Genomic DNA, 27,956 nt, shown 5'->3' with positions numbered 1-27,956 from the left:
TCCCTGCCCTCTTTGCACCCACATCCCCTAAGCAGATATTGTCTGGACCAGCAGAGTAACGCGATGCTGGTTGCTGTCACCCTCTTATTAAGAAGGACCCAGCTGAGATCAGGGCCCCACCTTGCTGGGTGCTGTACAAGCATAAGCAAGAGACACTCCTTGCCCCAAAGAACTAACTATGTAAGCAGGAAAAAAAAAATCAAGGGGAAACGACTGACCCAAGGTTACTGGCAGAGGTGAGGACAAAAACCAGGTCTCCCGAGTCCCAGTCTAGTGCATTACCCACTAGACCACACTGTCTTACCTGTTAGCTAGTCCCATGTCATGTCACTTCTTAAGGAGGCTCTCTCTTTTGACTCCAGTTGCCTTGCTTCCACAGGGTGCTCGTGGCAACGATGGTCTCCCTGGCCCCGCTGGCCCCCCTGTAAGTACTTTGATTTCTGTATATGACATCTTCTAAAATGACAGTCTTTGCACAGGAAGGTTTTGCTGAAAACCTTCTCATGGTGTGTGGTTTTAGATGGTCGGAAATATTTTTTAAAATGGGCCCTGGCCCGTGTACCCTGGGCTTCCTCCACATCACATCCTAAGCGCGGGAGCGCTAGTTATTATTTATTGTTTGTATTGTGGTAGCATCTCTCAGCCCTGGCCCCAGGGTCCCGTTGTGCCAGGCCCTGGACAAACACAGAACAAAACACTGGGGCCTGTCCCAAAGAACTCACCCGCCCTTAATAAGACAGAAAACATCACACACATGCACTCCCTCCAGCAATTACCCACCCACCTTTCCCCCAGCAGAGTACAGGAATTGGATGGTATCCCCTTAAATAGTTAGTGAGCCCTCCAGTGGTGCTCACCGTGTTCTGTGCAGGTCCCCAGCAATGTGTGCGCATGAGCTATAGGATGAGAGCCCCCTGTGACAGTTCCCCCGCCGGGAGATAGTCACTAGTCTGCTGCACTTGTGCTGCTAAGGGGTAGGGACTGATTGCAGCTAGCTCTGGGCTGGTGCATACCCCAATGTCTGGCACACTTCTCTTGGTATTGCCCCTGCGAGGCCCACCTGTCTAGACCATGCTACACAGCTGTCCTGACTCCTTCCCCTGGAGCTCCCCGCTCATGGCCCTCTGGTTTAGATTTTAACCCTCTGGGAACCATGCAACACGCCCCACCTCTCCCGACCCGATAAGGAACCCTTTTATCTGTGCCTTTGTGAGCTTCAGTACACCCACCGTCCCCAAATGGCTGCATCCTGCCTGATCTTTGAATTGGGACTTTGCTGCTTTTCCTTGTGGGCCGACTCTAACTTCTGTTTCTCTCTGCCCAGGGACCTGTCGGCCCCTCTGGAGCTCCTGGATTCCCTGGCGGCCCAGGCTCTAAGGTAGGTGATGAGTCTCCGGCAAACACTGCTCACGCAGCTGAGTGCGGAGCTGGCCAGAAATGCCCTTCCCCGGCCTTTTTGCAAACATCAGTGAAAATCCACTGCGCGCTTCAGTTCCCTTGCTCACCTCCAGCCTGACATGTATTTTCAGGGTCACCTGCTGGAGCAGTGAGCAAAGATGGGGTGAGAAGGAGTGAGTGTGAAAGAAAGAGAAAGAAAGAAAGAAAATGGGAGGAGAGTGAATCACAGAACGAATGAATGAGAAAGAGAGAGAAAAGATGGGGGGAAATGTCAGAAAGAAAGGAAGGAAGAGTGAGAAGAGAGAAAGAAAATGGAAGAGAAACTGAATGAAAAAGAAAGAATGAGTGAGAAGAGAGACAAAGAAAGGGAGAGAAAAAAATGGGAAAAGAAGGAGAAAAAAGGAAGAAGAAAGAGTGGGAAAGAGAGAGATAAGGAGAGGGAGCAGGAGAAAGAGGAGAAGAAAAAACAGAGTGAGGGAGAGAAAAAGGGCAGGTGAGGCTAGGGAGTAAACAGGGCTGCCCCGGGGGCTCGACCCTGGAAAATGCTGAGCGCTCCGTCCCTGAACCAGCAGAATTCGCACTTTGCTTTGAGCATGTGCGGCAATCGCATTAACTCCAACGGGACCCAGTCACGGGTTTATAGGGAATCTCGTGTTTAACGGCTTTGCTGGCTCAGGATCGAGCCCCTGGTTAAACAAATAAAGAGTCAGCAAAACCGAGGCAAAGCATCCAGCTGAAAAATGACCACCCAGAGGGCCAGAACAATCTGAAAGGAGGCAGCCCTTGCCCTCCAGATTTCCCAATGCCACCTCCATCCCATCCAGGGGCACCCCCATAAGTCCTATCTCCTCCCCCCACATGTCCCAGCCTGGTGATTTCTTTAATCAGATGCATGGGAGACCTGGGAGATCAGGAGGGATATCTCCCTGGGAATTCCCCCCTGCAGGAGTCTGGCTGGGAGACGTGGCATTTGGCTCCTGGCTGCTATTCTCACCGAGGGCTGATTTCCTCAGTTACCAGACAGCACAGGGCACCATGGCGATGCGGTCACGGAGAGGCAGACAATGGCAGTTCAGTAATAATCATCCTCATTATGAGCAGCAGCGCGGGATCGTCGACGGAGATTGAAAGACATATGATCTCCCCCTCCCCGATGCAGTTGGGGGGCGGATGAGAGCGGAGAGCTGCGTTTGAAGTTTGTTTATTCAGCTCCGGGTCTTTTAATCCCAAGAGGAGAGAATTTATTGAAAAAAATCAGTAAATCCCCAAGTAAAAGCAAAGCTGTCCCGGTGGCAGGTTGGGACTGGCTAATGCAGGCTCAAGGGATGTGTGGAGGAAGGCTGCGATTTTCCAAAATCTTAGCAATCTTCCAGAAATGTAGCGATTTTGTCTGCCTGGTGTGAAATCCCCTAAAGAGGCCTAGGTTTCCAAGGGCAGGTCCCTCAGTACTTGCTGGAAATCAGGTTTCTTGATCGGGGTCTCCAGTTGGGGTCCCCGAAATCACCAGCCACTTTGGAAAATCGTGGCCCCAAATCCTCCGAAAGAGACAGAGGAAAGCCACTCATAAGTACTGGTGCTGGGAGGAGGATTCCTTCCTGCATTGGCATCTCCTTAGAAAGGTTCACCGACATTCACCGCCCCCTGGGCTGCTGTATCGTGAGTGACTGGAGTGACCGGAGAGACGAGGCTGGGAAGTATATAGACACCCCACTGAGATCAGACCACCGCTTGCTGGGAACTGCACAAACAGACCCTGCCCAGATGAGCTCACAGTCTACGTAGACCAAGGGTAGGAGGGGAAAGTGACCTGCACAGGGTCACTCAACCCGTCAGTGGCAGGAGTCAGGCATAGAGACATCACCCGCTAAACCACGCTACCACTCCTGTTTATAGGCTGTTCCACTTTTTAACTGGACAGAGCATCTAGCCCCATCCACGCGGAAGCCTCCCGGGCCAGGGTGGTTCAAACAGGATGGCATGTAGGCCTTGCCTCTCCGCTGTGGGATTCTGCTCTCCTCATCCCTTTTCCTTTTCCCTTCACAGGGGGAAGCTGGCCCCACTGGTGCTCGAGGCCCTGAGGGTGCCCAAGGCCCCAGAGGTGAATCTGGCACTCCCGGCTCCCCCGGACCTTCAGGGGCACCCGTAAGTAACTTGCCCCTTTCTGCCATGGTAGAGGAGGGGTCTAGCCTGGGGGGCTCTTGTGCTTAATTGCCCCCAAGCCTTCCGGGGGGGGCAGGGCTATAGTCACAGAGGAAGGAGAAACCCACCCAGGTGATGAGTTACCTGAAGAATTCCTGTCCCTCAGGAGCACAGGGTCCCCGCCCAGTTTAATGCCTCCAAACACGACCTCCTTCTGGTGTGGTATCTCTTCTCCTGTCCCAGTCAGCCAGTCTCATTCGGCCTCATGCCCACTCCCACCATGAGTGATACTACGGGGAGTATTAACCTCATTTTACCAGTGGGGAAACTGAGGCACACTGGACTTGAAGGCCCAGATCCTCAAAGATGTTTAGGTCCCTAATTCCCACCCAGATCAAAGGGAGTTAGGAGCCTAAATACCTTTGAGGATCTGGGCCTAGCTGGCTGGCACAAGGTGACACAGGAAGAGCACTATCCACTAGGCCATCCTTCCTCCTCCGTTAGCATCCCTGATCTCTTCCCCCTGCATTGTGGCAAGAGCCACCCCTCCCACCATCAACCATGCCTGATCGACTGGAATCTAGATCCAGCTTCCTTTCCTAGCGGGTTCCATTACCCGAACTGTCCCTCAGTATATATTTAACCCTGCCCTTCTCCTGCTGCAGCTGCAGTCTAGCAGGGCTTGCTACGGCCCCCCTCCAGCTGTTAGTCCAATTGACACCAGTCCCTGCAGGGCGTTAGCCTTAGTCACACCCCTCTTAGCGTTTTCCCAGAGGGGAATTTGTCGAGTAATTCTCCCCTTGCTGAGTTCGCTCTTGTTTCTTTGGTGGAACATACAACAGCTCCCCCGGACACCTCATAGGATCTCCCTGGCCCACTGGAAGGGGATTTGCTAGTTGCTCATTGACCTTCTCCTTGCTTCTAGGGTAACCCTGGAACTGACGGCATCCCTGGCGCTAAAGGATCAGCTGTGAGTAGGACTTGGCCTTGACGCCCAAAGAGAAGTGGGGAATTCAGTAGGGTGGACGGAGCTTGAATTCAGTGGGGTGGACAGAGCAAAGGGGGGACGGGTTACGAGTTACCTTGGCCCAGCTCAGCAGGTACATCCGCCCCCTGCCGTGGGAATTAATGCCATATGGATGTGCTGAGCCGAGGGAGGTGGTGGATTTTCCAGCAAAGGGGGGGCGAGGGGACGGCCAGACCCTTTGCTTGTACATCCTGACCGCAGCCTCCTCTGTGCTGTCAACAGGGCGCTCCTGGAATTGCTGGTGCCCCTGGCTTCCCTGGGCCACGTGGGCCTCCCGGGCCTCAAGGTGCAACCGGGCCTCTGGGTCCCAAAGGTCAGACGGTAAGAACCTGGGGGAGCATGTCGGTTACAGGGGACGTGTTCACAGAGTGCAAAGAAACACTGCGTCCCCCTTCCATACACCACAGCGTCCCCCCAGCAGTGCCGACCCCCGCCCCGATGCCACAGCATCCCCCTGCCCCGACGCCGCAGCATCCCCCTGCCCCAACGCCACAGCCTCCCCCTCGGTGCCGACCCCCACCCGATGCCACAGCCTCCTCTTGGTGCCAACCCCCGCCCTGACGCCACAGCTTCCCCTTGGTGCCACCCGATGCCACAGCCTCCCCCCAGGTGCCGACTCCCCTGACACCACAGCCTCCCCCTGTGCCAACCCCCAGACACCACAGCCTCCCCCCTAGTGCTGACCCCTCCCCACGATGCCACAGACTCCCCCCAGTGCCAATTCCCCCAATACCACAGCCTCCCTCCGGTGCTGACTCCTGCCCCGACACCTCAGCCTCCCCCTAGTGCTGACCCCCCCACATACACACCTCAGCCTCCCCCTGGTGTTGCCTCCCCCCAGTGTTAACCCCTCCCACCAACAGCTTCTCCCTGGTGCTGACCCCCATGCACATGCCACAACCCAAGGCCGCCCGGGGGGGGGGGGGGGCAAGTGAGGCAATTTGCTCCAGACCCCGGGCCCCAGAGGGACCCCCACAAAAATATAGTATTCTATAGTATTGCAACCTTTTTTTTATGGAAGTGCCCCCCGAAATTGCTTTGCCCCAGGCCCGCTCAATCCTCTGGGCAGCCCTGCCACAACCTCCCCCCGGGCCACATTCTCCTCCCGCTGCCGCCTTCCCCTCTCACATACTGCAGATTCCACCTGATGTGGTCTCCTATCCCCCATGCCAGACACTGCATGGGATGCCTCTTACCCTTCCCTTTGCCACAAATTCTGCCCTGGGCTGCTGTCCCAGGCCATGTGCCCCAAAGCCCCCTCCCCCTGCCATGTGCCCTGGGGAGAGGGATCAGCGTACGCCATCGGATATTTCAGGGTGTGCAAACCCCGCTCCCTTGGAAATCCGCACCTGTGCAGCGTTCGTACCTGGAGGGCATGTGGGACGATGAGTAATGAGCTCTCTCTTTCTCTGCAGGGAGACCCTGGCATTGCAGGCTTCAAAGGCGAACAAGGCCCCAAAGGGGAATCTGTGAGTATCCAGCAAACCAGCTCAAATGTGATCTATGGTCTGAAGAATTCTTATGATCTACAGTCATGGGCCATCCAGCGCGAACCTAGCGGTGGGCAGTTGTGCCCGCGCAGATGCCCCTTGGACGTCACTCTCCAGCACACGCCCTGAGGGTCCTCTGGGCAGGACTCTCAGGCGTTGAGCACAGAATGACGACCTTCTCCTCCCAAGCCCTGAGCAGCAATGTACAGCATACGTCCTGACCTAGTCTCGCCTGTAGACACTCAGTTAACATAGTGAGTGACAGATACTGCCCCAAAGAACCGATGACCTAACCAGTGCAGGAGGAAACAGAGAGGAAAGGTGTTACCTAAAGTCACTGGCAGAGCCCGGAACAGAATCCAGTCTCCTGAGTTCCAGTCCAGGGCTCTAGCCACTAGGCTGCACTGCCTCCCCAGGGCGTAGTTTGAATCTCATCCCTTGGCCACACTGGGGTAACCCTCATTCCCTCGTGCACCTGTTCCCTGCTTCATGGCACACTTTGCAGAAGAGAGTCTCTCCCACAGTTAATGAGCCTTTTCCCTTAACTGGCCCCTTGGCTAGCAAGCCCTGCAGGGCCCTCTCGCTTAGCTCAGGGAAGACAAACAATAGCCCCCCTGTTGCATTCAGCCTCTGCCTCCCAGAACATTCTCACCACTCCATTAACCAGCCTGAATACAATGGGGCCAGATCTTCCACTGATGTAAATCAGCTCAGCTCTGACTTTTGAGGAGCTACAGCTGATTTATACCAGCACAGGATCTGTCCCCCCATGCAGGACCCTTGTGCTGATGGGCTGTCACAAACAGTTCAGAACAGTGTTGTGCCCCTGTTTACATCTCCCAGAGGGGGACAGTGTCCTGAAGGGTGGATCTGGCCAGGGTTCCTTCTACGTCGCTATTATTAAAAAAACTCTGAGAGGCTCTTTCTGAGATCAGAACCTCATGGTGCTAGGGGCTGTACAGGCAGTTCCTGCCCTGCAGGAGCTTGCAGTCAGAATGACCCAGACAGAGGTTAGTAGAGGAAATGGATGCCACTTGCCCAAAGTCACACAGCAGAGCTGGGAATAGAACCCTCATCACTTGGCTTCAAGGGCCAGACCCTACCCACTAGACCACACTGCCTGCCTGCAAGGCATATGCCTCATCTGGTAGATGATAGAGGCCATGTACCTCAGTGGCTGGCACAGGAAGGCCCCTTGCACTTTCCTAGGCTGCAGGTGAGAGGGTGGGGAAGCCTAATGCATGCTCTCCTTGTGTCCCCCCACAGGGCCCCGCAGGGCCACAGGGAGCACCTGGCCCAGCTGGCGAGGAAGGCAAGAGAGGTGGCCGTGGTGAGCCCGGTGCTGCTGGGCCTGTCGGACCCCCTGGAGAGAGAGTAAGTGCCGTCAGCATCATGCTTCCACGCTGGTGGCATCACCACACTTGGCAGCCTGGCACGGGACAGAAAGCTGGTGATGGCCACCACGGCACGAGCCCTGGGATGCATGGGGCAATGGCCCGGGTGGCAGGATCCCTGGTACTCAGGGTGTAAAGGCCACCCGGGGGGAGCTGCGGGATCGGCAGCCCCATGATGTGAGCCCATCATGGTGCAAGTCCCCGGCATTCATGGCGTGTCTGCCATGTGGGACTCGCTCGCAGTGTAACACCCACCCCAGTGCGAGCCCTGGACTCCCAATTCAGAGTGACCTCAGCTACAGGTCTTTGGCTTGGGGTGGGGACTGCTGAGATCATCCATCTCCTTGGCCTGTACAGTGCCGGGAAACTAGTGGAGGGAGCGTAGTGGTACCTAATACCTTGATGCCACCCTTGTCGTCTCCTCCTTCCTAGGGCTCTCCTGGAAACCGCGGCTTCCCAGGTCAGGATGGTCTCGCTGGGCCCAAGGTGAGTGAAACCACTGCCCCGTTCCGTGAGTGGACCACGGGGGTAGCAAATGATCTAGGTTGCCTGCCATAGACTCAGCCTAGGCATCTTACTGTCCTGGGAGAGGCTGCACCTGGGGAAATTTATTGGTGGAAGAACATCTCGTGTCCTGGGGTCTAGTGCAATCCACCCAGGAGGAGGCCCATTCGACTGTCTGCATGACTCCTCGGGTCAGCTCAGCAACATCTGCCCCCAGAGCCGTTCCTGAGCAAAAATAAGGTGACCCTAATATAAGGCACTGGGCTCTGTCCGGAGAGAGCCAACTTCCTGCCTTCTCTCAGCCGTGGTTTATATATGTCCCTTCTTTCCCAGCATGCCTTGCCCCCAGGTGGGATTGCCACAGGGCTGCACCAGTGAACTGCATTTCCCAGCCTGCCCTGCTCTCCTGGTGAGAGGAGAGGGGGTTGGAGACTACAGGGATAGCGTGAGATCTGTCCATTGCCCATGTCTCCTGTCTCCCACGTATCTTTTGAGGCTGGATTGGGCTGGCTTAGAGGAGTTCCCACCCCAGTCCTTAAAGTCCCCCCCACCTTTTTACAGGGGTCAACCCAATGCTCAGCAGCCTTAGTCACGTTGATTTCAGTGTGAGCCAGATTGGGGCTCTTAGCGATGACATGTCAGCCTCACCTGTCCCTAGCCAGACTGGTTGTGGTGCAGCCTCCAGCCCCTGGGTGCCCCCTAGAACTGAGTTGGCTAACATGCATGTCTTCCTTATCTCCGGACAGGGTGCCCCTGGCGAGCGTGGTCCCGCTGGCCTTGGGGGGCCTAAAGGAGCCACTGGTGATCCTGGACGTCCTGGAGAACCTGGCCTGCCTGGCGCTAGGGTGAGAATGAAGGGGAGATGGCATCGGCTCCCAGCCAAGCTTGGCCTTGACAACTGGGACTGAAAGGGTTAAGATGTTTAGAGAAAGCAATGGGTTTTTTTTTGGGGTGGGGGGGAAGCAGAGATGGAACCCTGACTTCCAATGCATCTCGCCTGCCTCCAGAGAACCCAAGGCATCACTCTGCGAGTGACCCACCCACAAGGCTGGCATGTGGTGCTGCGAGGAATGCCAGCTGTGTGCCCTTCAGCCAGAGTCTAAGCAGGAGACGCCATGTGGGTACCAGTGAGGGGAAGCACTGGCTGTCAGTGGGCCTGAATAAGACTTTGGGTGGGCGGGATGTCGAGAGCTGGGTTTCGGTGCTGGCCCCCTGCCCCTTGCAGATACGCAGCCACGTTTCCCAGTGTTGGGTATTGCAGGTATTGTCAAAACCAGAAGGAGCCTGTCACTGAAATCCCAGACCTTTGTTAGCCAGCGGTTTATCACCGATATCCCATCTTCTGCACATTGAGCTCTCCCGAGGCGCCAGCAGGTGGCCCCAACCACAGCAACCTGGGTGCCACTGCTCCCCTTCCACGTGCAGCCCTGCAGCCCAGCGATAGGGGGCGCTCAAACAGTGCTGAGCCCTCCCTGCCAGACTCCAGGGTAAGGGGCCGCTGCTGGGGTCCCCCGGCTGGTGATGTGACCCAGCGAGGCTGAATCATATAGGGGCAGATCCTCGACACTGAATATTCACTGTATTCAAAGCATCCCGCCCCAGTGAGGAATTCCCACTCCCCACTGAGAATCACACGCCTCCCCTCCCCCGCAGTGAGAATAATTCCTGCATCTGGATTCCTCTAGGCATGACAAAGGCTCCCTTCTTTTCCTTTGTATTCCAGTAGCACCCAGAGACCCTAACAGATCAAGGCCCCCATGGTGCCAGGCGCTGCACAGACACACAGGGAGAGACGGTCTCTGTCCTAGCTGAGATCAGGGCCCCCATGGTGCCAGGCGCTGCACAGAGACACAGTGAGAGACGGTCTCTGTCCTAGCTGAGATCAGGGTCCCCATGGTACCAGGCGCTGCACAGACACACACGGAGAGACGGTCTCTGTCCTAGCTGAGATCAGGGCCCCATTGTGCCAGGTGCTGCACAGACACACAGGGAGAGAGGGTCCCTGCCCCAGCTGAGATCAGGGCCCTGTGTGTAGGGTGCAGCAGAGGCATCCCCTCCTCCAAAGACACGGGGAAACTGACCAGCCATTTCAGTGTCTCCTGAGTGCCAGCAAACAAGCAGGAGCAACCAGCACAGAGCAGAGCTAGAGCAGGGACCCGCGGGAAAGTCCTAACTCCCTGCCTCCTTCTTTCCACCAGGGTCTCACTGGGCGCCCTGGTGATGCTGGTCCTCAAGGCAAAGTCGGTCCGACTGTAAGTGAGACTCCTGTTCCTTCCTGGGTGGGGCTCGGAGGGGCACTGAGAGAGCGTGGCTATGATTTGGGGGGATATTGGGTGGGCATTGAGATTTGGGAGGGAATTTTGGGGGTGCTGGGTGGGGGCTGTGATTGGGGAGGGGATCTTGAGGGGATGCCATGCTTTGGGGGGTGCTGGGTGGGTGCTGTGATTGGGGAGGGGATATTGAGTGAGTACTGTGATTGGGGTGGGGATATTGGGTGGGTGCTGTGCTTTGGGGAGTGCTGGGTGAGGGCTGTGATTGAGGAGGGGATATTGGGTGGGTGCTGTGCTTTGGGGAGTGCTGGGTGGGGGCTGTGATTGGCGTGGGGATATTGGGTGGGGGCTGTGCTTTGGGGGTGCTGAGTGGGGGCTGTGATTGGGGAGGGGATCTTGGGTGGGTGCTGTGCTTTGGGGGTGCTGGGTTGGGGCTGTGATTGGGGTGGAGATATTGGGTGGGTTCTGTGCTTTGGGGTGCTGGGGGGGCACAGTTTTTTTGGGGTGAGAAGCACTTAAGCCATGTGTTACAGGAAACGTGGCTGAGTGGTGGGTGATCGTGGGACTTTCCGAATGCCCCCTGGCAGGGTGCTCCCCTCCTGGGATGGGCAGGGCCTCCTAGCACAGAAAACAGAACAGCCTCAACTCAGCGCTTTGCCAGGGGTGAACAAAGCCCTTGGCACCGTTGGCAGCTGTGCCAATAGTTGATGAGACCTCCAGCGCCCTTGCCCAAACTAAGCCGCAGGTTCCTAAAGGCTGAATGTGGGGGCTGCTCAAAGCGCAAGAGGGAGATCGTCCACTAACGTGCCAACCTCTGTGCCTCCCTGCAGGGTATCCCTGGTGAGGATGGTCGCCCGGGCCCACCGGGTCCACAAGGTGCTCGTGGGCAGCCTGGTGTCATGGGTTTCCCAGGGCCAAAAGGTGCTAACGTAAGTACACTGAAGTGGGACCCCACCCCATGTGCCCCCCTCCTGCCAGGCAGCCTAGGCCCAGGGACAGCACCAGTGAGGCCGCGGGGGATGGAGACTCTTGCAGTGGCAATGGGCACCCTCGCAGTCCATCTCTCCAGTCCATATACACATGTACAGCCCTGGGCAGATTGTTGTGAGCTTCGCCACTGAGTCAGGCATCAGGCAAAGGAGGGATGAGAGGCCTAAAGCAAAGGAACCTGGGAAATGCTCCAGTTGGCGCCAACATGGCCAGGTGCCCCGTGGAGCTGCCGTTTCTTCAGATCGGCCGGAGCGGAGTCAGGACTGGTCTAACCCAAGCTCCATGGACCCCATTTGTATCGCTCCCGCTGATGTCAGCCTGGGCAGCTGCTGCAGAGAAGCAGGGGCTGGCTAGCGGAGGTGACCTGCCGCATCCCCAAGCCTGTTCTGGTGACATCGGGGCCTCGTTCATTGCACCATGTGTTCTCTCTCCTCCTAGGGTGAGGCTGGTAAAGCTGGAGAGAAAGGATTGCCTGGCGCCCCTGGTCTGAGAGTAAGTGGGTTTATCTTCCCCTCCCCCCTCTATTACAACACAGGCTGAAACCCCCAACCCCTCCCTGCAGGCAGCCCACGTCCAGAATCAGACACCGGCCAGTCCATTTCCCAGGAGGCAGCGCAGGATTGCTCCCCTTTGCCCCTTTAATGTGGGGCTCCCCAGTCTAGCTTCAAATATCCCCCGCTCCAGGATCCCCTGCACTGCTCCTGGGAGATTCCCTGCCAGTTCTGCCCCTGGCTGGCAGAGATCTTGTTTTTGGAGGGTCACTTAATCAATGTCTGACAAGGGCAGCGTTGGGAGCCCCATCATACAGATGGAAACAGGGCCGGATCGATTACGTGACTGAGCCAGGCCAAGCCAGGACTTGAAGTCAGCATCTTCCTCTCTCAAGGAGCTGCGGTCTGATTTTTTCAGAATTCGGTGGGTGCACCACAAAGCCCTAGTGATATGGGGCCAAGGTGAGAGCCCAGCTGGATGGACAGACAGCTGGATAGATGGACAGATAGAGAAATCTGCTGCTGCCTATTCCATTGCAACAGGAATAGAGAAAGAACACGAGGTCCCAGGAGGGAATTTTAAAAGCACAACAGTCTGGTAGCTAAAAAGGGGTCATTGATCAATGTCCTGGGGGTTTCTTTTCTCTCTAGGGTCTTCCTGGCAAAGATGGTGAGACAGGAGCGTCTGGTCCCCCTGGACCTGCCGTGAGTATTTGCTGCTTCCAGCGTGAGGAAGAGGGGGTGGGGGGCAGAAGGAAATCAGTGAGGCTAGTCTCTAGCCACAATACAGAGATGGACCTGGGCAGGATGGCTGACCCATTGGCCTGCTGGTCACAGAGACTGGGATTTCTTTCCTGTAGAGCAGCTCAGACTGGGAGACCCCATTACACTAGATCGGGGGATCTGCCCCTTTCCCAGTTCCAAGCTGGAAGACCCTGCCCCTTGTCCAGTGACCCCAGACTGGGGTACTGTTCCTGTACCAGACTGGAGGATCCTTTCCCAGTTCCCCACACTGGGACCCTCTACCACACCTGGTCAGTGAGTTGTCAGTCCGCATTTCACCCAATAACGGGTGGATGGATGCTGAGTGGAACCTGGTTGCAATGTAGAACCCACATGTTGCCACCAGAGGGTGCTCTGAGTTAAAATTTTTATTTTGGCTGCTCTAACATAGGGGGAACCTGGTTTAGAGAACAAATCAAAGTAAAACAAACCAGATCACAGAGATCCAGCTTCAAGGGCTAACACACAGGGTGGGTGTTCTGGACTGGTTGGGGATTGGTCCTGGTTTGAGCAGGGGGTTGGACTAGATACCTCCTGAGGTCCCTTCCAACCCTGATATTCTATGATTCTATGGATGATGTGTCCTGTCCCATCACGGGCACCGTAGCCCTGTCCTATCACAGGTGGCATCACTCCATTGGGCCCTAAATCTGGGGTCGGGACTGGGTGTCGTTTACACTCACAGTTCTCCTTTCCTTCTGCAGGGGCCTGCTGGCGAGAGGGGTGAACAGGGCTCGCCAGGTCCTTCTGGCTTCCAGGTGAGTAGGAGCGACGCCTTTTAACCCTTTTGCATTGTGGGGTCAGGGCAGTCCTGTAAATACCTGCCCCCCAGTTCCATCCCCAGGAGCTCTGGCCTGCTTGGAGTATCTCCGTTGGGGTCTGTACCTGCATCCATCAGCCCTAGTGCCAGCAGGGTGGCTGCTTCCAGGAGCCGATGTCACATGTCCCAGCTGGGCCCTTTGTCACCCAACACGTGCTCTGAAGATGCCCCACACAACCCAGAGACTGAGGATTTGTCTGTACTGCACACTAAGCCGGGGCAGTAACTCAGGAAGCCCCCATTCCGTCTACACACAAAGCAGCAAGCACCTAGATCCTGGGGGGGTGGGGAGAGAGAGAGTGTGTGTGTGTGTGTGTGAGCAATTGCAAACCCAGGTTATACAGTGCAGTGTGGATGCTCAAGTGCGGGCTTGGAAACACTGAGTCCACAGGCCCGGGGCTCACAGACCCGGTTTACCATGCAGTGAGGACATGAGAAACCTGCGATCATGGCTAACTTCTCTGCACTGCTTCCTTTCAGGGGCTCCCCGGCCCCCCAGGTCCTCCGGGCGAAGGTGGCAAGCCAGGAGATCAGGTGAGTTCAGACCCCATCCCGGAGCCTCCTTAGCATCTCACTGCAGGCCATGAACAGAGCTGCCATGCGAGCTGGCAACCGAGTGCCCTTTGCAAGGTTTAGCCCGGGGGCGGGCGCTGGATCAGGGGGGTTCAGCCCACTGGCCTCAAGCCACCATGCGGGGAAAAGCCTGAGTCACTGAAGAAGCCTGATGGTCACTAAACTTGGGGCTTTGTCAGGCTCCGCATGCCCCCCTCCCGCAGTCAGCCTGATCTAGGGTTTCCTGAGCCGCCTCGGGAGCGAGACAGCGTGTGTGGTGCACCAGGGCCAGACTGGTCCCCTCGCACCGTCGGAAAGCTGCTAGTCAGAAACAACCATCGCTCGCCCAGTGCTGCCGATTTGCACATCCGCCCGCTCCGAACCAAATGACAGCCAGAGCCCCTCCCAGGGCAAACTGGCCGTACCACAAGTGCGGAGTGCAGGCCCTGCAGTAGGTCTGTTCCCTAACCTCATCTTCTCTCTGCACGGGATGGTGCGTCTCTGGCGAGGGAAGGAGTTCTCTTGCCCGAGAGCCTCCCTCTCGGAGTGTAACTGCCTTCTCCCCCTTCTTGCTCTCCATAGGGCGTCCCTGGTGAAGCTGGCATCCCAGGCCTCGTGGGTCCCCGAGTAAGTACTATTCGTCCTTCGGGTCGCAAAGCGGGAAGCTCAGAGTTCGGGTTATGGTTATTTATTAGGTGTGTTATGGATGCGCCTAGGAGCCCCTGTCCTGGACCAGGAGCCCATCGCACTAGGTGCTGTACGGCATTTATTAGTTATATTACAGTAGTGTCCTGGAACCCTTGTCATGAATCAGGACCCTGTTGTGCTAGGTGCTGTACATTATTATTGCTACATATCCCATGTATTATGGTATCACTTAGTAGCTTTAGTCGTGGACCAGGGTCTCATGGTGCTCGGTGCTGTACATTAATTATTAGGTGTATTACAGTACTGCCCAGGAGCCCTAGTCATGGAACAGGGCTGCATGGTGCTAGGTGCTGTACAAACGCAGAACAAGAATACTGTGCTGTCATTCTTGGCCATGTATCTGCTTGTTCATGGTCTCAGCACCCCCTGTACCACTAACTGTCCCCACCAGGGCACTGGCAGCAAAATGGTCAAAAGCCACCTTTCAGTTTTGGTCCCTCCACTTTTGGGTGCCCTGTTTAACCCCTCGGTATTTCTACAGCATCTTTCAGGTGATCCCCAAGCATCTAACAGGCAGCCGCTAGGGAACATTCACCCAGCACTGATACGCAGCCACCTCTGGGGTGGAGCGTGGCAGCCACCTGTCACAGCAGGGCAGCTTTGAGCGACCCTGTTGCAATGAGGCACAATTGCTGAGATGCAGAGTGTGATAAAACCGCCTGGGCCCTTTAATTGTCCTGACTAGTCCCCAGCTGTGACCTCTCCCTAACGGTGTCTCTTTCCATGCCAGGGTGAACGTGGCTTCCCGGGTGAACGTGGCTCTCCAGGTTCACAAGGTCTGCAGGGCCCTCGAGGGCTCCCTGGAACTCCTGGTACCGATGGACCCAAGGTAGGTTCCCTTTGTTTCTCTGTAGTAGCTGGAGCATGGAAAAGGATTCGGTCCTTGCTGCTGCAGCCTGGAGAAGAGAGTCGGTCCTTTAGCTCTGGCATACGAGGCTCAGGCTTTCCGCTCTAGAGGGCCATAGTTCAAGCCCCACCCGAGGTGGCATCATACCGATTGCCAGGATGAGCTCTTGCCCTGGGAAGGGGGCAGGAAAACTGACCTTAGCAGCTGCAGGCTTTGTGGGCATCATGTTTAAAAAGGCTGGGCCCCAGAAGTATCCAGTCTGCCCGCTAGGAGAACGTTCCACCAGGACAGAGCCTTGCATGGCCCGGGACAGAGCAGGCCAGGCTGACCACTGAGCCTCCCTTGATTGCTATCCTAGTGCAGCTCAGTCCACGGGAAGTAGTAGCCAATCCTGCCCCGTCTGCATCACCCAGTGACCTCGCTGTGTTCCTTGGCTTTAGGGTGCGACTGGTCCATCCGGCCCTACTGGTGCCCAAGGTCCCCCCGGTCTGCAGGGGATGCCTGGTGAGAGAGGAGCAGCTGGTATTTCCGGCCCAAAGGGAGACAGGGTAAGTTGCGCCTTCCCTGGGACTTCAGGGGTCGGGCACTGCACAGGGCAGACAGGTGCACACGCAGGGCTGGATTCCCAGCGGGTGAGAGCTATGGAAAACGTAATGATTTCAAAGTAGTGATGCTGATTTATAGACGCTGGGACTTGGCCCCGTTGACTTCAGTGGAGCTATGGGATCTAGCCACATTCATGCAAAGAAGGGGCTGGCTGGGGGGATATGGGAAGGGAACCCTGCCCGGCAATGAATATATTTGGCCTTGGGGATGTCGACCTTAATGCAGAGTTCAGATCCATAGACCGGAGGACACAAGATCAGCTGCTTCCATCAGAGATTTGGAAGCTCTAAGCAATTTCTGGCCATGGCAGGGGCATTGGTGCACCTCGGTCCCACCTACCCCCGACCTGTGGCATGCAATAGCTTAGTCTCCAGTGGACTGTGATACCTGGGTCTACTTTCGGTTGTTGGGCCGGATGCTGTGGGTGGCCTGTAACACACGGGAGATCTGGCTAGATGATCTGTGGTTCCTGACTCTAAGCATTTCTATCCCCTATAGCAGATGAAAGACCATCTGCCAATCAAGCAGTCCAGGCCCCCATTGGTTCTTGATCGATCTCTGGGATCGCTTGGATCCTGGGATCGCTTTGCTGCCCTCTCTGAGCTGATGGGGTGGGGGAGGGGCTCATGATCCATTGTTCAGCGGTACTGGCGGCTGGGTGGTAACTTCCCTCTGATCTCCTCCCACAGGGTGATGTCGGTGAGAAAGGCCCAGAAGGAGCTCCCGGCAAGGACGGCGGAAGGGTAAGTAGAGGGGAAGGCGTCACTTGCTCAGATTGTCACAGGGACTGAGTTAACATGCAACATCCCAGCTGTCTGCCTCTCTAGCTATGTGAATAGCTGACACTGGGGACACATGCTGGAGAGGGTAGCATAAAGGTCAGGCAGAGAGCTGTGACTGCACAGAGACCAGGCGGAGCACTACAAGCTGTCATGGTGTAACATTCAGAAAGTCCTACTGGTCAGGCAGAGTAGCTGCAGCGTAGACATTGTCAGGGAGCTGTAGCAGTCAGGTAGAGTTGTAGCAGTGTGGCAGGGAGGCAGGGAGTAGCAAGGTAGAAGGCAGAGAGTTGTAGCAGTCACACAGAGCTGTAGCACTGTAGGAGTCAGGCTGTAGTTGCATAGCTGGCAGAGAGCTGTAGCTGGGTAGCAGTCAGGCTGAAGCTGGGTAGCAGTCAGGTGGAGCTGTAGCCACATAGCATGCAGAGAGCTGGAGCACTGTAGGAGTCAGGCGGTAGCAGTCAGGCAGAGCTGTAGTCACATAGCATGCAGAGAGCTGGAGCAGTGTAGGAGTCAGGCGGTAGCAGTCAGGCAGAGCTGTAGTCACATAGCATGCAGAGAGCTGGAGCACTGTAGGAATCAGGCTGTAGCAGTCAGGCAGAGCTGTAGTCACAAAGCATGCAGAGAGCTGGAGCAGTGTAGGAGTCAGGCGGTAGCAGTCAGGCGGAGCTGTAGCCACATAGCATGCAGAGAGCTGGAGCACTGTAGGAATCAGGCTGTAGCAGTCAGGCAGAGCTGTAGTCACATAGCATGCAGAGAGCTGGAGCAGTGTAGGAGTCAGGCGGTAGCAGTCAGGCGGAGCTGTAGCCACATAGCATGCAGAGAGCTGGAGCACTGTAGGAGTCAGGCTGTAGCAGTCAGGCAGAGCTGTAGCCACATAGCACGCAGAGAGCTGGAGCAGTGTAGGAGTCAGACAGTAGCAGTCAAGCAGAGCTGTAGTCACATAGCATGCAGAGAGCTGGAGCACTGTAGGAGTCAGGCAGTAGCAGTCAAGCAGAGCTGTAGTCACATAGCATGCAGAGAGCTGGAACAGTGTAGGAGTCAGGCTGTAGCAGTCAGGCAGAGCTGTAGCTGCAAAGCAGACAGGCTGGAGCAGCATAGCAGGCAGAGAGCTGTAGCAGGGTAGGAGTAGCCATGTAGCAGCCTAGCACAGTTGTAGCTGCATAGCAGTCAGGCAGAGCCGTAGCTAGGTAGCATTCAGGCTGTAGTGGTGTTTTCCAGGCTGTAGCAGGCAGAGGGTTGTTATTACTCGCTTGCTGTTTTAAAACCGATCCCCAGGGTTTTGAGGCGTGGAGCTTTGTGCCGCAGAGAAGCCAACGAACCCAGAAAAGCTGGGCTCAGTCTCTGAAACTAACCCAGCCCCGCACTGGGCTCTGCCCGGCACACACAGGCAGCAGCTGCTCTTCACTGCCATCTGCTCACCCTCCTCTCCCTCTTCCTTCTCCCAGGGTTTGACAGGTCCGATCGGTCCCCCTGGCCCTTCTGGCCCCAACGGCGAGAAGGTAAGAACCCAGGAACTCTGCATGATGCCTGGCTGGGGGCAGTGGGGCTCAGTGAAAGGGGAGAAGGGTCAAGAGCAACATTCACGGCCCAGACCGCATGGATTTCCCAGCCTCTCGGTGTCTGTGCTCCTCCGTGACTCCCTCCAGGTGTACATAGCTCAGGCTGCCAGAGCCAGAGATACTGCAAGAGCCATGACCCAGTGGGGAGGGTCACTGGGCTTTGGGAGGGGCCTTGGCATGTGGGCAGGGCTTCAGGGCACAAGCCGAGCCAGTGCCAGGTAGGGTTGCCAGGCATCTGGTTTTCGACTAGAACACCTGGTTGAAAAGGGACCCTGGTGGCTCCGATCAGCGGTGCAATGGGGCAGGGAAGTTCCCATCCCTACCCGGCTCCACACGGCTCCTGGAAATGGCAATGTGCCCCTGTGGCCCCTAGGTGGAGGTGTGGACAGGTGGCTCCACATGCTGCCCCGCCCCAAGCACCGGCTCCGCAGCTTCCATTGGCCAGGAAGCGCGGCCATTGGGAGTTGCAGAGGCGGTGCCTGCAGGCAGGGGCAGCACGCAGAGCTACCTGGTGCCTCTGTCTAGGAGCCAGACATGCTGTCTGCTTCCAGGACCCACCTGAGGTAAGTGCTGCCTGCAGCCTGCACCCCTCACCCCCTCCCACACTCCAAACCCCTCGGCCCCACCCCACAGCCTGGACTCTCCTCCTGCACGTGAAACCCCTCATCCGCAGCCCTACCCCAGAGCCCGCATCCCCAGGCAAAGCTGTCACCCCACCTCACCCCCCCTCACCCCAACCCCTTGGCCCTAGCCCTTAGCCCCCTCCTGCACCCCAACCCCCTCATCCTGGCCCCATCCCAGAACTCATGCATCCCCAGCTGGATCCCTCAGCCCCCCCCCACACCACAACCCCCTGCCTCACCCCTGAGCCCCCTCCTGCACCTCAGACCCCTCATCCCGGCCCCACCCCAGAGCCCACACCCCCAGACGGAGCCCTCACCCCTCTCGCACCCCCAACCCCCTGCCCCAGCCCGGTGAAAGTGAGCCTGTGTGGGGGAAAGTGAGCGATGAGGGGGAGGGAGTGAGCGGGAGGTGGGGCCTCGGAGAAGGGGCGGGGCAAGTGTGTTCGTTTTCTGCAATCAGAAATATGGCAACCCTGGTGCCATGGGGAGAACTTTGTGCCTGGGGGTGGGGTGGGGGAGTCCTCAGGTTGGAGTGTGGGAGGGATATGGGGAATGGGTGACCTGAGGGGGCTGGGGGAGTGGCTTTGGGAGCATGGGCGTGGCTTGGAGCTGGAGGAGGGGCTTCAGAGGAAGCTCAGGCTATGGGTGGAGCTTGAGCTCTGGGCAGGGCTTTGGGGTGCGGAAAGATCATAGGGATGGGGGCTGGGCTGTGGAAGTGGGAGGGGCAGAATCCCAGGTTATCTATAGCCTCTGGCCAGCCATATCTCCCCAGCTTTCTCTCACATCTCCTTCTTTCTCCCTGTCTAGGGTGAATTGGGTCCCCCAGGCCCATCTGGTGCTGCCGGCGCCCGCGGCGCCCCGGTAAGTGTGATGCCAACAACCCTACGTCCCCAGACCTTGGTTCACACAATGGGTCTGAGCCCCTTGGGGAGGGTGGAGGGGTCTGTGCCCCTCTCAATTCAGAGACCACCCCCGGGGAATTCACCAGCTTCCCCATTCTTGCCAACATTGCTCTGATTGATGGGGATAGCTGCCAGAGGCCCTGGTTATTGTGCTAGGCCAGAGGGGTCATGACCCTCAGTGCGTGGGGCTCACAAACACGTGTCAAGAGGTCGAGACCACCCTACTAAATAGGGGTAGGGTCCCAGCTGGATGGGAGAGGCTCCTGGGGGTGTGTGTTCCCAGATGGACAAGGTTGAGAACCATGGTGCTAGGTGCTACACAGACATGGAAGCACAAAGATGCCTCCTGCCCCATAGAGCTTGCTGTCCAGGTTGGGGTGTTTCCTGCCCGGGCCTCCCATTTAACCCCAGTCCTTTCCGTTTCAGGGTGATCGTGGCGAGCCTGGAGCCCCTGGCCCTGCTGGATTTGCTGGACCTCCTGTGAGTACAGCCGCGTTTGCTGACCCCTGTTGTCCAGGTTCCCTCTCCATCCTGCACCTTGATATCCATGTTCCCGTAGCGATGACGGTGCCACGTGCACGGCCCCGGGCACCCGTCTCGCGGGGAGGTCACGTCTCACACTGGGTGCTTTTTCTTCCCTTCCTCATGCAGGGCGCTGACGGCCAACCTGGAGCTAAAGGTGAACAAGGAGAATCTGGCCAGAAGGGAGACGCTGGGGCCCCGGGTCCACAGGGTTCTTCCGGTGCTCCTGGCCCACAGGTTGGTAAAGCTCCTCCCTGCCTGACCCCGCTGGGAAGGCAGCCTGGGAGAGTGGGGGCTGGCCAGAGCTGAACTGTCCTTGGGAAAAGGACTGTGCTTTGCTTTGAAAATACTCTGGCCATTTGCAACGGGTCAGCACCTAGGAGCTGAATCACAGATTTATCCCAGCTGAGGGATATGAGCCACAGGCTTTGAAACGGCTGACGCCCAGCAATCCGCCACCCCAATTTTACCTTTCGTGGGGGAACCTGCCAAGGCTCCGTGGTCAGTTTGGAATAAACCCCCAGAACTGGCTCAGGAAAGAGGGGGCCGGATTCCTGCCAGAGGGTCGCCCCTCTCTGCAATGGCAGGGCCCTATTCCGAGGTGCATGCATACCAGGGAGCGAGGGCGGCAGTTTCATTGCTGCCCTGAAGCCCTCTGGGAGCTTAGGGGGGCTGGAAAATATCCTCCTACCTGAGTACCATCTGCTGCGCACCCCTACAAGTGAGGACCTTCTTCCCCATTGTACATGGTCCCCAGGGATGTTTGATCCAGGTCAGTTTCCCCCTTTGTCCCCCATCATGAAATGCCCGAGCTGTGAAGGGCACTCTAGGGGACACACAGCTGCAGCCAGCTGCACACCCAGCCATCTAAACCACCGCCAGACAGAGCTGGGTGCAGAGGGAAGGCACTGCAAGGACAAAGAAGGGTGGGTCTCGCTAGAGAACATTGGGGTCAGAGGGAGGGTCTGGCTGCTACTCATCTCCAGGCTGTAAGACAAATACCCGCCCATTGCAACAAAGGACAAGTCCCTTTGCCAAGACCAAGGGCTGATTTCCTGGGGTCCATTCGGGATCTAACCTGCTTCTTTTTCCTTCTTAGGGTCCCACTGGCGTGACTGGTCCTAAGGGAGCTCGAGGTGCGCAGGGACCCCCTGTAAGTACCACTCAGAGATGGGCACCAAGTGCCAGAGCCCAGCCTGGCTCCCACCCGAGGGCTGTGCAGGAGGTTCTGGCCGAGCAAGGCAGCAGGGAAGCAAAGACAATCACAGCCCACTCAAGGGCGATGGCTGCCGAATGGGGTCCATCCCCCTTGTGCGTTTCAGTGAATTGCAGACCAGGAGGCAGAACGCCCCCTCCTTGTCACAGGGACGATTTCAGAATGGGCCCATTGAAACGGGTGGCTGTATTCACACTATGCAATACAGGGTTCTGTCTGCCAGCAGGCTAGTGGGCTTTGCTCTATGGTGTGGGACCCAGATCCCTGCCAACCCACGAGCCAGGGGACTTTGCTGCACCCCTTGAGTTCGAATCATGCTGGAATGTTCAGCCCTGGGTGACGGCAAAGGCCTTGCCTGGACTGCTGCTCTCCCCTAGTATCCAGCAGGGTTAAGCACTCAGTCTGCTTGAAGGACTCGCCCTCCCGGGCCCAGCTGGCCAGTCATTTGCACCAACACACTAAGTGGGTGCTTACCCCCCAGCCCCATACTCCATGCACTCTGCCCCTCTCTGGGAAGAATCCACCCTTCTGGCTCAGACCTGTTAATGGTGGGGAACCGCACCCCTCTCTCCACGAAGGGCAAGGACTGGGGTGCTCTGCTCACACTTCTGTTTCTCCCCTCCTTATCCAGGGAGCCACTGGATTCCCCGGCGCTGCAGGACGTGTCGGCCCTCCCGGCCCTAACGTAAGTTCATGAACATCCAGCATTGATTCCACCTTGGTGAGGCCTATGTTTGGGTTTTGGAAGGGAGACGGGGCATAAGCCACCCTCTGTCCATGGGAGAGTTAGATGGTCCGTTCCCTGGGATAGGTTTGTCCCTCATGACCTACTGCAGGGTTTCCTGCACCCTCCTCTGAAGCAGGTGGCACTGGTCACTGCAGGAGAAAGGAGACTGAGCTGGATGGACGAACCAAAAGAGCTTCCCCACATTTCTAACAGATGAAACAGGGAGTTCTCGCCCTTTAGTAGTTTTCAGTAACTTTGGAGGCTTTTATTTCCCCCCAAATAAATTTCTGCTGTGACCCGATGAGGGTCCCTGGTACTTTGTGCTCTTGACAGCTGGAGAGTCCTAGACGATAGGACGTCGCGAGTGTTTGTCTGATAAGGAAACCAGTTGCCATGTCTGAATTAGACTGGTGTTCTTTGCTTCGGAGATGGATTGACCTCACTTTGAGATGGCTGGCTGTTGGGATAAGATGGGAGGGGAAGGTGCAGGGGCTGGTGAGTCTTCATGCGGAGAAGGATTCTCTGGGACGCAGAGGGCCTAGGCACCAAACTGCTCTTCATTGATCGATTAGAAGACAGAATTACTTACTGGCCTTTGGACCGGAGTAGAGGAACTTCCCCCATTCTCACCAAAACCTTGTTCTTCTCTTCTAGGGTAACCCAGGCCCACCTGGCCCACCAGGTGCTTCTGGCAAAGATGGTCCCAAGGGCGCTCGTGGTGATGGGGGCCCACCGGGCCGTGCTGGTGACCCTGGTCTCCAAGGCCCTGCTGGTCCCCCTGGTGAGAAGGGAGAGTCCGGGGAAGATGGCCCACCTGTAAGTTTTCACATGCACGTTGCCTTGTCTTTGACTGCACAATAGTTACTACCTAGTGCAGCCTCTGCTGGAGTTTACCTCCTGCCTTTGTCTTTTCCAGGGTGCCGATGGGCCACCTGGTCCTCAAGGTTTGGCAGGCCAGCGAGGTATTGTCGGTCTTCCCGGCCAGCGTGGTGAGAGAGGTTTCCCGGGGCTGCCGGGTCCCTCCGTAAGTAGCTGAACCTTGCGAAGTCAGACGGTGCAGACCCAGCTCACAATACCTTGTGCCCTAAAGTGGAAGTGGCTGTGCACAGCTTGTTTCTCTGCAGAGGTGGAATGAAGCGGATGTGCTGAGAGAGCTTAAGTGAGGGGGTCAGCACAGATCCGGGGTTCTGGGCTCTTTCCTTACTGGGAGCCTGTGAAGGTGCATCCCAGGCATGTGCTGCTCCCTGGTGCACCCTGCACTAAAAAGATGTCCTGCTGGAAGGGGAAGAGCAGCGAGTTCAGTCCTCCAGGGGTGGCCTAGAGAGGCCTCTCATGATCAGCTGCTGGCAAAACCAGCAAGAGTTGCTGCTCCAGCACCTAGAAGGGCAAGAAGCATGCGGAGGCCAATCAGGGCCCAGCAGGCCATAATAAAAGGGGTGGTTGTGTCTACTATGGACCAGTTCTGGGTGAAGCCAGGACAGGGAAGCCGTCCCTGCCTTAACCCAAGTAACCTGGTTCCCTCAGGGGTCTTGACAGCCTGGGTGGGTATCATGAGTTCAGCATTAATCTGTTTCCTGTAAACCTGCAGCGAGCCTGTTTTGCAGGGCACCAGGCTCAGGCAGAGCCCTTGTGACAACAGATAATGCTGTCAGACATCTCTTCTATCTAGCCATAAAGAAAGGGAGGTCGATCATGACACCCCTGGACATGCTCATGATGCCCAGTCGAGAACCCATGGATTAGATGGATAAGAGAGACAATCTGAGATTGGAGGGAATTTAAACCAAAATAACCTTTTTTGGACAGTGTCTTTTAAAACAATTCGACAGCGAGAAACCAGGAAATTCAGCATTAAGGTCCCACAAACATCCTTAACTCTGTCCTGCATTCCCACCCCATTGTAAATCAGAGTTTCAAGTCTGGGATAAGCCCTGGGGGAAGACGGCCAATGAAAAACTAATGAACCAACACGCTGGGGAAGAAATTCACCCTGGTGCAGAGGAACCACGCAACATTTTTGCACCACTTACATCCCACGGCAGGGCTTGCGAGTGACTGGACAGGTCTCTAGACCTTGTGCTGAATTTCACCCTATATGCGTTTGTCAGCTCCTCTATATTGTGCATGTCATGGAGCCTAGAAGTGCTCTCGGACTGGGTTTACAGCATGTGTATATTTTAAGACTGGGAAGCGCTTCCGTTCACAGCACTTCCAAACCTCACCGGCTTTTAGGTGCATGGGGATCATCACTAATGTTATAGGCCCCTATTCTCCATCGCCCGGCACCTTGTGCTGTCACTAACACCCGTGCAACACACTGCTAACTCATAACAGTTACACTTTGTTTCACTAGGAGGGTGGTGAAGCACTGGAATGGGTTCCCTAGGGAGGTGGTGGAATCTCCTTCCTTAAAGATTTTTAAGGTCAGGCTTGACAGAGTCCTGACTGGGATGATTTAGATGGTGCTGGTCCTGCTTTGAGCAGGGGGTTGGACTAGAGGACCTCCTGAGGTCTATTCCAACCCTAATATTTTATGATTCCAGCTTGCCAGGATGCTGATGATGACACAAGGTGCCAATCAATGGAGAATCTGCCCCGTATTCTTCACTGAGATTTCACATAGCACCTGCACATTACTTTTGTCCATAGGGTCCGATCAGGGAGGCGCTGCCTCTTGAGAAGCCATTGGAGGGAGTTAGCATGTCCCAGGCAATGGTCAGCACCCCTCAGGGTCTGACCTATATTAAATTCAGTTGCTCACCCATCATTGCTCACTATTAGAGGCAGTGTGGAAGCTGGTTGCTTCCCCACTGAAAATGTTGAAGGAAAAAAAACTGGAACTGAACATTTTCAGCTGACAAGGTTTTCGGGCATTCGAGGACAATTAAAAAATTTCAGCCAAAAGCAGATGATTTTCATGAATGAATCTGTTGCTTTGCAAACCTCAGTTTTGAGTCAAAAAGCCCATTTTGGTGGACAGTTTTCAAACGGCCCCTATTGAGCCTACCCCTCAGCACAGCAGCTTCTCAAGGCCTATTGAACGCAGCACCTTTGAAATCCATGTGGTGAGAGACGCAATGGCCAACACAAGTGAGACACTCCATTGGAAGGGCAATGCCGGCCATTAGCTTATGCGGCCTGTTTCATAAGCGGCCAGCCTGAGGTAAAACCATTCTGCTCCACCAGGAGAGCCTTGCTGCAACTTTCAGGCAGGAAGGATGCTCAGGCCTGATCCAAAGTCAGTGGGAAGACTCTTGTTGAGTTGGGTCAGAAGGTCGTGGGGTTAGGTTTGGGCTTTATGATGGAAAGTATCTTATGACCCTGACGGGGGGCTAATTGTCAGGAAAGTGACTGTCCAGAAGCAGCCCATGTACTGCACGGGGATCAGCCCACTTGGATTGTTTCTGTTCTTGTCTCTCTGCATTAGGGTGAGCCTGGCAAACAAGGAGCCCCTGGAGGTGCCGGCGACCGAGGGCCACCTGGTCCTGTGGGTCCCCCAGGTCTGACTGGTCCCTCTGGTGAACCTGGGCGCGAGGTAAGAAACAAAACTGGCTCGGCGTGTTAACAGCTTGGAAACAAAGGGAGACACGTTTCCACAGCCAAATTCTAAGAGGCACATGGCTGTGTGAACCAGCCATCGATGGCACTTCTCGGCCTTAGGCCTCATCCCATTCCCATGGTGACGGCCGGACATGCTCGTGATGTCCAAGTCAAAAACCCATGGATTAGATGGATAAGAAAGACAATTTGAGATCAGAGGGAATTTAAACCAAAAGAACCTTTTTTGGACAGTCATTTAAAACAATTCAACATAGATAAACCAGGAAATTCAGTGTTAAGGTCCCCTTTCCTGGGTGTAACCCAGATCCCCCTTCCCCAGGGGAGGGCAGGAACGTGACCTCACTAGTTCCAGCTATCCTGGGACAGCCCAGTTCCTAGTTCTCCAGTTCTAGAACTCACAGGAACCTTGCACAGGAAGCTTTGTTTCACCAGTTGCCTGTGCGGCCAGCTCCTTTGCCCAGGTCTGCACACATCCTGCCCACTTCCCCAGGCAGAGCTCCCTGGGTGGCCTCCAAGGAATCACCTTCTCCTTCTCTTCTCATTCCCAGGGCACCCCCGGATCTGATGGCCCCCCTGGCAGAGATGGGGCAGCTGGCGTGAAGGTGAGCTTGGCAAAAGAAGTTTCTGTCCCAGTCCTTGGGGCACCCTACGACCATCTCTGTTCTCCAGCAGCAGGATCCCAGGGCTTGGGGGCCTTATAGGGTGCCATGAAGCTCCTGTGCTCGGCGAAACAGCAAATGTTGGTTCATCCCCTTCTTGTGTGGCCGCATGCATTGGGCTCATGGTGCCCTGCAGGGTCAGGCCTGCCCTGGATGCCATGTTCTGGGCAGCAGCGGCTTCTGGGAGCCATCCCAGGTGGCACACTGGCTTGCTCCTGTGTTTGCATAGAAGTGAGCTTGTGCTTTGCCGTTGGCTGAATGAGCCCCCGTCAGGCTGCTTCGCGCAGACCTGGACAGCGGTGGGGGGCTTCATGCTCCACAAAGGCGGTCGCTGGCCTGTTCAAACCTTCCCACGGTGCTTGGCCACTCCCCTGCCCCAGCACAACAAACATCAGAGGTGACCTCTGGAACCAGGGAGGCGAGGGAATGGTGACATCACTAGGTGACACCACGGCCTCCAGGGGCACAGCGACGAGAGACGTTGACATTAATGGCTGTGTCTGTGTCTCCTGGCAGGGTGATCGAGGTGAGACTGGTGCTGTCGGTTCTCCTGGTGCTCCTGGCCCTCCTGGCTCCCCAGGTCCTGTTGGTCCAACTGGCAAACAAGGAGACAGAGGAGACTCTGTAAGTGTCCCTTAGTGCTCAGACGGCAGCAGCTCATCAAGGGGTCAATGGTCTCATAAGGGGAATGTAAGCGTACCAGACAGAGTACAGAAAAGGCTCTGAGTATTTGAGAGTACTACCCAGGGTACTGCAAGAGCTCTGAGTATTCACGAGTACTGTGTAGAGTGCAGGCAGGGCTATGAGTATTCAAGAGTATCATCCAGAGTACAGGAAGGGATTTGAGTACTCAAGAATCCCATCTAGAGTACAGTAAATGCCCAGAGTACTCAAGAGTACCATCCAAAGCACAGAAGGGATTTGTGTAATCAAGAGTACCATCTAGAGTATAGAAAGGGACCTGAGTATTCAGGAGTACCATCGAGAGGAAATGCTCTAAGTGTATATGAGAGGACCATTAAGAGGCAATGTGATCATTCAACATCAGTGCCCTGATTTCAGAGTATTTAAAGGTGTCATTCAGAGTTAGCTGACTATTGATTTTGCTTGTGCAAGAGCAGTGGTGATTTCTCCAGAGCAGAAAGCAGTAGATTGAAATCGACTGAGTCCGTGGAACCCAGGGCTTTGCTGTTAGGAAGATGCATGGAGATCAGATGAGCTGATCTTACCTCCAGTAGGGGTTGGTTTCGGCCCCAGAGACATGGCCATCCTATATGGCTTCTTCTATTCCACTTGCTGTCTGTGACTATTGCAGCAAATGGCTTTGCTGGCTGGGCTGTTGCGGGGTGGAACAACCTGCCTCAGCTGAAGAATCTGCCCCAAAAA

The 27,956-nt window shown here is 56.0% G+C and overlaps 1 protein-coding gene across 2 annotated transcripts in view; it reads left to right on the top strand.

Moving 5' to 3' along the window:
- Window positions 1-27,956, top strand: part of COL2A1 (collagen type II alpha 1 chain) — a 64,686-nt gene that overhangs the window by 27,648 nt on the left and 9,082 nt on the right. For both annotated transcript variants that reach the window (XM_030554476.1, XM_030554475.1), the window contains 30 exons: window positions 380-424; window positions 1,325-1,378; window positions 3,442-3,540; window positions 4,463-4,507; window positions 4,787-4,885; window positions 5,980-6,033; window positions 7,321-7,428; window positions 7,881-7,934; window positions 8,699-8,797; window positions 10,151-10,204; window positions 11,053-11,151; window positions 11,651-11,704; window positions 12,355-12,408; window positions 13,191-13,244; window positions 13,787-13,840; window positions 14,441-14,485; window positions 15,297-15,395; window positions 15,854-15,961; window positions 16,709-16,762; window positions 18,247-18,300; window positions 19,791-19,844; window positions 20,312-20,365; window positions 20,537-20,644; window positions 21,507-21,560; window positions 22,255-22,308; window positions 23,005-23,166; window positions 23,267-23,374; window positions 25,778-25,885; window positions 26,460-26,513; window positions 27,087-27,194. In XM_030554476.1, the coding sequence (XP_030410336.1) occupies window positions 380-424; window positions 1,325-1,378; window positions 3,442-3,540; window positions 4,463-4,507; window positions 4,787-4,885; window positions 5,980-6,033; window positions 7,321-7,428; window positions 7,881-7,934; window positions 8,699-8,797; window positions 10,151-10,204; window positions 11,053-11,151; window positions 11,651-11,704; window positions 12,355-12,408; window positions 13,191-13,244; window positions 13,787-13,840; window positions 14,441-14,485; window positions 15,297-15,395; window positions 15,854-15,961; window positions 16,709-16,762; window positions 18,247-18,300; window positions 19,791-19,844; window positions 20,312-20,365; window positions 20,537-20,644; window positions 21,507-21,560; window positions 22,255-22,308; window positions 23,005-23,166; window positions 23,267-23,374; window positions 25,778-25,885; window positions 26,460-26,513; window positions 27,087-27,194 (2,250 nt within the window). The remainder of the gene's footprint in view (window positions 1-379; window positions 425-1,324; window positions 1,379-3,441; window positions 3,541-4,462; window positions 4,508-4,786; window positions 4,886-5,979; window positions 6,034-7,320; window positions 7,429-7,880; window positions 7,935-8,698; window positions 8,798-10,150; window positions 10,205-11,052; window positions 11,152-11,650; window positions 11,705-12,354; window positions 12,409-13,190; window positions 13,245-13,786; window positions 13,841-14,440; window positions 14,486-15,296; window positions 15,396-15,853; window positions 15,962-16,708; window positions 16,763-18,246; window positions 18,301-19,790; window positions 19,845-20,311; window positions 20,366-20,536; window positions 20,645-21,506; window positions 21,561-22,254; window positions 22,309-23,004; window positions 23,167-23,266; window positions 23,375-25,777; window positions 25,886-26,459; window positions 26,514-27,086; window positions 27,195-27,956) is intronic.

The sequence above is a fragment of the Gopherus evgoodei genome, chromosome 3 (assembly GCF_007399415.2).
Source record: "Gopherus evgoodei ecotype Sinaloan lineage chromosome 3, rGopEvg1_v1.p, whole genome shotgun sequence".
NCBI classification, from domain to species: Eukaryota; Metazoa; Chordata; order Testudines; family Testudinidae; genus Gopherus; species Gopherus evgoodei.
The sequence above is the reverse complement of the archived record's forward strand: the minus strand, read 5'-3'. Positions and strand labels throughout refer to the sequence as shown.